At 36.0% G+C, this 11226-nt stretch overlaps 1 protein-coding gene across 1 annotated transcript; it reads left to right on the forward strand.

The window, feature by feature from the left end:
- Window positions 1-1962: 1962 nt before the first annotated feature.
- Window positions 1963-3524, forward strand: LOC137620286 (cuticle protein AM/CP1114-like). The gene is made up of 3 exons (XM_068350519.1): window positions 1963-1989; window positions 2762-3003; window positions 3233-3524. Exons 1-3 carry the CDS (start codon window positions 1981-1983, stop codon window positions 3453-3455), a joined length of 474 nt encoding a protein of 157 aa, XP_068206620.1. The 5' UTR covers window positions 1963-1980; the 3' UTR covers window positions 3456-3524.
- Window positions 3525-11226: the final 7702 nt, after the last annotated feature.

Below are 11226 nucleotides of genomic sequence, written 5' to 3' on the forward strand. Positions count from 1 at the left end.
TTAAATACTTCTCCATTCATCATATCCTACTTAATATTTCATAGTCCTCAGCCTTGTAGGCCTGGGTCTTCCAACTCTTCTAGTGCCTTGTGGAGCCCAGCTAAATGTTTGATGAACTAATCTTTCATGGGGAGTGCGAAAAGAATGCCCAAACCATGACCATCTACCCCTCATCATGATCTCATCCACATATGCCAGTATTCTTCTGAGGGCTTTGTCTTACAAAATCTTTTGACTATTTTTTTTATTGTCATACCATGACTCATGTTCATATAATAACGCCCATCTCTCTAAAGTGAAATATAGTCTGATTTTTATATGTAATTTCAGGTGATTTGATTTTCATATTTTACTTAACTTAGCCATTGTCTGAATTCCTTTTTTTTATTCTTTCACTAAAATCCAATTCTAAAGACTATCTATTCAAGATCATAGTTCCTAAATAATCCTTTCTCCTTCCAATGATATCTTATTCTATTCATCTTGAGCCCAACCTTGTGTGGTATTTCATGCATTCTGGTACAAAGCATTGCAAATCCTGGGATGTTCTTCTAATACGGACAGCATCATCAGCATACTCTAGGTCTGCTAATTTTCTATTATCAATCCAGTCCAATCCCCCGACATCCCCAATTGTTCTATGCATCACAAATTCCATGGGGAAGATAAACAACATAGGTGACAATACATTATCATGGAGTACTCCACTGTTCATTGGAAATTCATTTGATACGACTCCATTAACATTAAATTTGCACTTGCTATACTCATGAACAGACTTAATCAAATTTACATATTTAAGAGGAAATCCATAATAGCGCAGGACTCGCCGCTGAATTGGCCGGGGCACACTATCAAAGGCTTTTTCATATTCCAAAAATGCCATCAAAAGTGGATTTATATAACATTCGCAAAATGATAATTTGGTCAATACAACTTCTACGTTTTCCAAATCCTGCTCTTTCATCTCTCAGCTTTTCATAACTCCTTCTCTCTAATAACATTAGAATGAGCATACACACACACATGCACACACACATACACACACATATATAAATACATATATTTATATATATATATATATATATATATATATATATATATATACATACATATATGTGTATATATATACAGTACATATTAAATCTGTCACTAGACTTCGTGTTTTAATATCTTCAAATGAGAAAAAAATACCTTTTATTATGGAATTCTTTCTCTCATGCTACATCAAACCACAGAACAATTAATTCAAAGAAAAGTTCTTTAGCTCAGCCAATGATTCGCACCTTATTGATGATTAGAAACAAAGGTAAATATTCTGCCAAAAGGAGAAATTAATGTCAATTCCGACTTCGCTATATTTATTTCTTTTGAATTCAGGATTCGTACTTTGAATCGATATCTACCCATCTCCACCTTTGTAGGTAATCGCTAAGTATATAATTCTTGGCCTATTTTTGAAACTTCTATCCCATAAATTTATGATTCTAATTCTTTATGAAAATTAGCCTTAAAGTCCATACAATAAAATATGGAAATCGTTATGCCAAGGAATCATAGACCTATAGGAAATATTTTTTCTATAATAAGGAGAGAGAGAGAGAGAGAGAGAGAGAGAGAGAGAGAGAGAGAGAGAGAGAGAGAGAGAGAGAGAGAGAGAGAGAGAGTTTTACTTAAGGTAATGTTTAAAAAACGAAAACAGGAAAATAAGTGAGGCTTTTGCAACTAAATTATGTAAATAATGTAATGAGAAGAAATGTTTCCTTAACAGCCATAGGTGTCATTCTTTGCAAAAGCGAAGAGAGTAACCGTATCAGGGTCATCATAGTAATATGTAGTAGAGTTTGTGTGGAAACCTTAGAAGCAAAAAGTTGCCTTCCGTCCACCAGTGCCCGTTGTGGGCATGGTGCCCTGTGCGGGATATATAAACACTGCGGCCCTGTGGTGGGCATCAGTCTACGATCCATCGTCCAATTCAACATGAAGTTTGTGAGTAGAGGAATCACAAACGCACACGCTATCACACGCAAGAGAACACGCACACACATATGTGAGCATTTTCATGAATACATATGGACACGCAAATCCACTATGTGTACTGTATTACTGTATGTAGAGGTACAGAAATTAAGCCATTCTATACAAACATCCCACTATACAGTAAAGCGCAAGTGTCCGGCTATACATACATACATATATGTATATATATATATATATATATATATATATATATACATATATATCTTCAGGGTACAATAAAAACTGAGACATAGTTGAAGGACGTCAATAAAGTAAAATAGGATAAAAACAAGAAAAAATTTTGAACAATAGAGAAATGATAGAAAAACCTAGTCAGCTAACTGGCATTGTCAAACAATTAAACAACCCACAGCCAATATATATATATATATATATATATATATATATATATATATATATATATATATATATATATATATATACACATACCCGCACACACACACAAACACACACACACACACACACACACACACACATATATATATATATATATATATATATATATATATATATATATATATATATATGTATAAATCTGTATATTTTTTCATCTTCAGTATATTGCCATTTTTACTTTAGTTTTTAGAAGACTCAAAGGCCGTTGCAACGGATAATGACTGATCATCTTAATCACAAAAGATGTTGTTTCAGTCATTCTGTTTCAGTAAAATAATATTTTGACTGAGTTTGTCTCTGAAAGAATAAAATTGATCTTTTCCAGATCATTCTTGCTTCTTTGGCCGCTATGGCCTTGGCTGCTCCTCAGTACGGCTACGATGCCCCCAGAGGAGGGTCCTTCAGAGGTGGGGACTCAAGCGAGGAGATTCCCATCCTCCGGGATGATCGCGACAGGGACGACGATGGAAGGTACAGCGTCAACGTCGAGACTGCCAACGGAATCAAGCTGGTCGACAGTGGCGCTCCTGGGGCCAAGGGAGCCATCGCCGCTTCCGGCTCTTTCTCGTAAGTTTCCTCTCTATCAAAACTCTTGTTTTTGTACAATATCTTAATTTACTTGAAAGATATACAGTGCCTTGTTGTCTAGGAAAGAACCCATTTCCTTAACGAAGGATTGTCACAGATGATTCGTATCAAAAGGGGTTTTATGGCTTTCTCCAGTGAAACTAGGAATAATAATAATGTTTTATCATCCATTTTCATTATTCACTAACGATCTGATGTTCCATTCTAGATACACCGCCCCCGACGGTACTCCCGTCAGCCTGCAATACGTTGCTGACGAGAACGGCTTCCAGCCCCAGTCCAACCTCCTGCCCGTGGCCCCTGCTTTCCCCCACCCCATCCCCCAGTTCGTCCTCGACCAGATCGCCTTCGCTGCTGAACAAGACAAACGTGGAAGCTCTTCAAGATCTTCCTCAGGATCCTATGGTCCTCCCCCACCTCGCTACAACTAAATTACTCCTCTTCAGTGCTTGAATGTGAAACGAACGAAACTATTTATTGTCATGTCAAATAAACCTTAAACTGATCGATCTCACTTTTTCTCTGGCCTTGGTCTTTCTTACATAAATGGGGAAATCTCACTTATTAAATTTTATTTTTTCAAAGATTAAGTTTGCACATATCATCCACAGGGATATCAATATACTTGCTATCAATATTCTTACCACAGAAAAATATTAGGGTATTTGTCCCTCTAAAAAGATATACTAAAAATATGTTATTCTGAATATGGCTAAATATTTGTTTATAACATATGCAGATAATAAGTCCGACTGCCATATGCATACAAGAACGCATCAGTATTCGAAGTGACTAATATGTTCAGGACAGAAGAGTATCGTTAACCTCTCATTATATTGCAACATTTTACCAGCCTCATTTCCTTGTACAATAGATTATCAGCTTATGAGTTAACGACCTATCCTGCAATATAACTTTACCATTTAAGTGAAATAGGGATGAACTACACATACTGAGTCATCAAGCCATTAAATAATGACCACTGGAGAAGAAAGATGGGTCAGTACAGCCTTTAAATGAATGTAAGACAGAAAAATGAACTATAATATTTAAGCATACGCTGCAACATACTGTTTGGTGAATTCTGATATAATCTTAGCATTATATCCTTAAAGATATAGGCAATATTCATACCACAGTACATGTACTGTTCCTATAAAAACTGTTATTCACATACACTTACCCAGATGTCTCGGATACAATTCCCAGGTGAGGTGGAACACTGCAGACACGCCTTGAAAAAAAAAAAAAAAACGTTTATTTGAGTGAATTTGAACGTGAGTGGAAAATGGCGTTTGGTTAGAAACTAATACTAAAATACTTGTTTAGACAAGGAAGGCTGACATATTCTAGTGCCTTCCGCCTTCTGCTATACAATGGTAAAATGTATGGCCGGCACACAAACAGAAGACAAACATACATATACACACGCACATAGATATATATATACACACACACACACACATATATATATATATATATATATATATATATATATATATATATATATATATATAAGTATGTATATATATACATATATACATACATGCATACATACATATATATATATATATATATATATATATATATGAATTTGCTTATTATGTATATATATTTATATATATGTATTAATACATATTATTTGAATGAAACTGTCCATAATGATGCTGCTCAGAAACCTATTAGCGATGAAGAATTGGCATAGTTCATAATAATCATCATTTATCTCCGACAAAACATTAAACAGTTAGCCTACCCTTTGTAGTTTACTCAGAGAGATCTATACACTAACATAAAAATCGTTATCATATAACCTGGGGTCCTTCCATCAATAAGCATGAGAACAATATACCTTGTTAAAACAAGTATTTCAGTAAATACTATTAAACAGATAGTTCCTATGCAAATCCTGCCACTCATAGAGCAAATACCCTCCTGATTAGTAAATACTGGTGTTTAACTCATAAATGTAATATCTTGTAAACTTATTTGACATTTACTGTACATATAACAATACAGCTTTATGATTAAGCGAGTATTCAATAATCAGTTGGCAACACCAATAGATTGCATGACTCAGTTAACACCAACGACTGCTCCTCCACATACTTTTGATCTGATCAGTTGACTGAATACGAACGAAATTTTGCTGATTCAAAGAAGACAACCTGCAATGAAGTTAGTAAATAGTACAAGGATGATCAAGCACCATTACTGTCCTGAAATGCGTCTTACCTCACTAGTGGGACGTGAGAATAAAATGGATAATAGGGTCTTTCACCCGAAACTTCAAGGGAGAAGAAAAGGGAATTTAGTTTTATGGAAAAGAAGGAAGAATGTCATGGAGTTCTTCATGATAAACTCGATTTCTAATCGACTGTACTGATGTAAAGAGAAGCACAAATTTTGATACACCTTCTTTGTTTGAACTCTTCTCCATAACTTGGATTAACCCTCTCACTACTAACATGAAGTCTAAATGTTACTAGATGTTACTGATTAACACTCACACATATATGTATATATATATAATATATATTTATACATATATATATATACATATATGTACATATATATATACACACACATATATATATATATATATATATATATATATATATATATATATATATATATACTGTATATATATACATATATATATATATATATATATATATATATATATACATACATATATATACACACACACACACACATATATATATATATATATATATATATATATATATATATATATATATATATATATATATATATATATATCTCCCGGAATCTTCTTTGAGAGAAAAAGAAAAAAAACAATAAGGCACGAGTCAACATATCCCCGTTTTCCATCCTAGTTGTCAGATATATAAAAATCAAGGATATTACCTTCAAACAAACTGAAACAAAATCGGAAAACCATTTGTATACATGGGTTTAAAAATAAAGATCACAATAATCGAATAACGCAGTAGTCATATCAGGAAATATATAAAAGCAAAGGAATTAGAAGACACTGAATCTTTAATTTTCTTAGATCATAACATTTGTTCTTTTAATGCATGAATATATGTTTTTTTGCACCAAAAGTCAAATTTTTTTTTTTTTTTTTTTTTGTGGCAGGCTTTTAAGGGCCTCAACAGAAATAGGAGCTGTCCTTATGGCCAACATGATGTTGACAAAATGACACTGAGGTAGAGTAAAGGTGCCCACTCCTGAATCCGTGTGTTGATATACTTTTGAAGTTTGGTATGAAGTACTGGTGCCAACCCAATTCTTAGCATTGTTAGTAATACCGTGCTAAATGAACATTGTCTTCAGTAGCCGTGCAGTAGATCGGCATGAGGGAAGTGAGAGGCCATGGATTAAATCAAACACTTATTGGCGCATGGGGGCACAAATCCACGGGTGTAGCCAATCAGCACTGATGTCAGAGAGGAGGTTGGTGGTGACATCTTCCCAACACAGGGATATACAGGATGTCCTGCATGCTTGGTACTCTGGATCTTTTTGTTGGGCTTCTGCCAAGGCATTGTAATCTAATCCCAGGTGAATGAAAGTACATGTACTTCTTAACAGGGCATCGGCAAAGGGATTCATTTTCCCAGGGACGTGTTGAAGGGTGCAATGTATCTGGTCATGGTGTAGAGATGTCGGCGTTGACGGATGAACTACACGTTGGACTGTCAAGTGTAGGTGAGCACCAGGTACACATGGTCCATGCGAATGACAAAGGGCACACCATCTAAGATTGTGCAAAAGTAATGGACAGCCAAATGCACCCTCAGCAATTCGCGGTCAAAGGTAGAGTGTCCGTATTCTGCCTTGGAAGGTTTTCTACTGAAGAAGGCCAGTGTGTGGGTGAGCCGTTGACTACCTGTTCGAGTATTGAACCAATAGGGATGTCACTGTCATCAGTGAAGAGAAGGAAAAGAGCATGTGGTACGGGAAAAGTGAGAACATCAGCGGTTGATAGGGAATTCTTTACGTTGCAGAAGGCTGCTTCCTGAAGGGGACCCCACTTCAGGGGATATATGTTTGTCATGCCCAAGAATTCTTGCAATGCATTGACAGTCGAGGGTGTGGGGAAGTTCTGAACAGCTGATACCCTCAGAGGAAGCGGATGGATGCCTTCTGGAGTGATGCGGTGCCCTAAGAACGTTACTTCATTGGCGCAAAGGTATACTTCTCATACCAGATTACAAGGCCGTTCTGTTGAAGGCGGTCGAGAGCAATGCGTAGGTGATGAAGGTGTTCCTCTTTGGAGGAAGAAAACACAAGTATGTCATCCACATACCATACACAGAGGGGGAGCTCTCCTAATATATCATCCATGTGTTACAAAGGACAAAACAGGAGTGATTGAATGTGAATATGCCAAAGGGGGTGGTGATGGCATAGGCATCTATGTTTGCAATGATGTGGAGTACAAGGTCGAAGGGGCCAGGATGAAGAGGTGTCGTTAAGTATGAGTCTGCGTTGATTAAACGGTGATGTGCCGCATCAAACAAGAGGTGGAAATTGATGAAGAAATCTGCACCGAATATTAGCAATGTTAAGTGGGCAACGAGGAACTTCCATTGGTATCTGGTGCTCTTAAATTATAGTATGAGTGCCTCGTACCCATGGGTGGGAATCTCTGATCCTTTGGCAGTTCTAGGCGGACGACAGCAGGCTTAGAAGGACTGTGTCGTGTCCTGTAGAGTGTCTGCCAAAAACTACTGGTAAAGGGCAGCAGGTTCATTGATGTGGCATGGATAGAGGAGTCAGGTTCGCTGGGTGACATTGTTAAAGGGTGGGGCGCTGTGGTGAGCGGGAAAGTGCCGAATAGCGGCCACATTGTGGATCACCAATGTAGCATTGCTAAAGGCCTTAACAGAATGAGGTGCTGGATATGACTGGTTTATTCAAACGACATAACAAGGTTACATACAAAATGTTGAGGATGACAATGGCATAAAAACTTTAGCAATATTCTATTATCAGTGCTTGAGAGAGAGAGAGAGAGAGAGAGAGAGAGAGAGAGAGAGAGAGAGAGAGAGAGAGAGAGGGGGAAACAATCCCTTTACAATGTATTACTGTGTATGAAATACATTTGCATTACATCTTTGTAGTTTTGGACCATTATCATTTTTGCCGTTTTGAACGAGCTTCTTATCAATCATTGCACTTCTCAGATTTAATTGACACTGGTCAGATGGAGGAAATTGGACCCTTCGGTTAAAAAAGGATCTTTCTAATTTTCTTGGGTAATTTAGAAACGCCTTCGATAACTACACAAAGAACTGACGAATGGATCACTGGTTTTGATCACTATCTCTGAATGCATTGAAATCTTTTTGGCATCTTCAGACCCAAGAATGAAGAATGGAAAATATACAATCAACAACAAGTTACCAGCGAATTTCATAACTGTTTCAAACATATAACTTTACACACACATAAACACAAACATATACACGAATTGGGAAATTGCAAGACGCGTGAATTCTCTAATAAAGTAATGAGATCATCTGAACGTTAACTGACTTATACCATCCGATTTTATGGTGAAAAAGAAAAACAAAAGACAGAATCTGGAGGAAATAATCTAGTTGGTTATCTTGTCCGTGTTGGTGGATAGAGAGTAGGGAAGATGAGTGTCAAATAACTCCTAGGGCAAGGGCCCCTCATGTTTGACTCGAGGGCAAAGTTATCTTTGTGCAGCAGCAGCTGTTGTAAATCGGTCTATACTTGCCTAGAAAAAAAGAGGGAGTGGTGAAGACAAGTCCACATAATCTAGAACACCGACCTATATCTGGTGAAAAAAAATTAGAATCTTGTCTAAGATGTGGTTAGGAGACGTTGCTGGGGGAAGAGCAAGACATTTCCCAGCAATAAAATTAGCAAAACAAATAGGACTGGGGTTACGATGGTACAGTATCTTAATGGGTTCATCTCCCTAGTTCTTTTCGAACCTTTACATTGTCAAGAAACAAGTCCATGTCAACACCTCATAAATGAAGCAAATCAATTATGCATTTTACTTCCGAATATTGTTAATTACTTTATAGTGATAAGTAATAGCCATCTTGAAAAAATGCATATTACGAATAAAGTTCAGTTAAAATTAATTTCCATTTATAATTTATATTTCTAGCAACTTTCTGATAATCTGAATTAGAAGACTTTTACTCCAGAATTACGCAACATGAATTTATGTTAGGTATTATCTGTCTCACAAACAAGTAATTACCTGTTTGTGTTACGTCTTATTTATTATGTGTATGTGTGTGTTTTTATGTATCTGTATATATCCAACTGAACCTCGTGTATTCTGTTTTGGTTTCAGCAATGATATCATATACTATATATATATATATATATATATATATATATATATATATATATATATATATATATATATATATATATATATATATATATATATATATATATATATATATATATATATATATATATATATTTATAAATATATAAAGGTTGGCCAGGGCGCTAGCCAATCGTTGAGAAACTACCGCTGGAAAGTTGTGGGTTGTTTGACTGGCCGGACAGTACTACATTGGATCCCTCTCTCTGATTACGTCTCATTTTGTCGTTGCCTGAACATACACAGAATTGTCTGACCTATTCTCTCCACATTCTACTTTGTCCTCATACACCTTTCAACACTGAGATTACCAAAAAAGTCTTCTTTGTTCAAGGGGATAATTACCTAAACGTTATTGTACTGTGGCTACTGTTCTCTTGGTAAATACTCTTTAGCTATAGTAAGCATCTATTCCTGGAGGACACTCCAAAATCAAACAATTATTCTCTAATCATGATTAGTTCCATAACCTCTTTACTATGGCCTTCCACTCTCTTGGATTAGACATCCCTAGCTTGAGGGTACACTCGGGTACGCTGTTCTATCTTATCCTCTTGTTTTTTAAATCTTTTATAGTTTATATACAAAATATCTAATTTGGTGTTGTTATCGTTTTTACACTACTTTTTTTTTTGACTGTTTATATCTTCTCTTGAAGTTTATTTCCTTGTTTACATTCCTCAATGAGCTAGTTTTTTTTCCTTGTTGGAGGCCTTAGGCTGATAGCATTATGTTTTACCAACTAGTGTAGTAGCTTTACTTGGAATAATAACAATAATCATCGTCTCCTACTCCGATTAACGCAAAGGGCATCGGTTAGATTGGCCAGTCGTCTCTATTTCGAGCTTTTAATTAAATACTTCTCCATTCATCATATCCTACTTAATACTTCATAGTCCTCAGCCATGTAGGCCTGGGTCTTCCAACTCTTCTAGTGCCTTGTGGAGCCCAGCTAAACGTTTGATGAACTAATCTTTCTTGGGAAGTGCGAAAAGAATGCCCAAACCATCTCCATCTACCCCTCATCATGATCTCATCCACATATGCCAATATTCTTCTGAGGGCTTTGTCTTACAAAATCTGTTGACTATTTTTCATTGTCATACTCTGCCTCATGTCCATATAATAACGCCCATCTCTCTAAACTGAAATATAGTCTGATTTTTATATGTAATTTCAGGTGATTTGATTTCCATATTTTACTTAACTTAGCCATTGTCTGATTTCCTTTTTTTTATTCTTTCACTAAAATCCAATTCTAAAGACCATCTATTCGAGATCATAGTTCCTAAATAATCCTTTCTCCTTCCAATGATATCTTATTCTATTCATCTTGAGCCCAACCTTGTGTGGTATTTCATGCATTCTGGTACAAAGCATTGCAAATCCTGGGATGTTCTTCTAATACTGACAGCATCATCAGCATACTCTAGGTCTGCTAATTTTCTATTACCAATCCAGTCCAATCCCCGACATACCCCAATTGTTCTATGCATCACAAATTCCATGGGGAGGATAAACAACATAGGTGACAGTACATTATCATGGAGTACTCCACTGTTCATTGGAAATTCATATGATAGAACTCCATTAACATTATATTTGCACTTGCTATGCTCATGGACAGACTTAATCAAATTTGCATATTTAAGAGGAAATCCACAATAACGCAGGACTCGCCACTAAATTGGCTGGGGCACACTATCAAAGGCTTTTTCATATTCCAAAAATGCCATCAAAAGTGGATTTATATAACCTTCGCAAAATGATAATTTGGTCAATACAACTTCTGCGTATTACAAATCCTGCTCTTTCATCTCTCATCTTTT

The sequence above is a fragment of the Palaemon carinicauda genome, chromosome 26, assembly GCF_036898095.1.
Source record: "Palaemon carinicauda isolate YSFRI2023 chromosome 26, ASM3689809v2, whole genome shotgun sequence".
In the NCBI taxonomy this organism is placed as follows: Eukaryota; Metazoa; Arthropoda; class Malacostraca; order Decapoda; family Palaemonidae; genus Palaemon; species Palaemon carinicauda.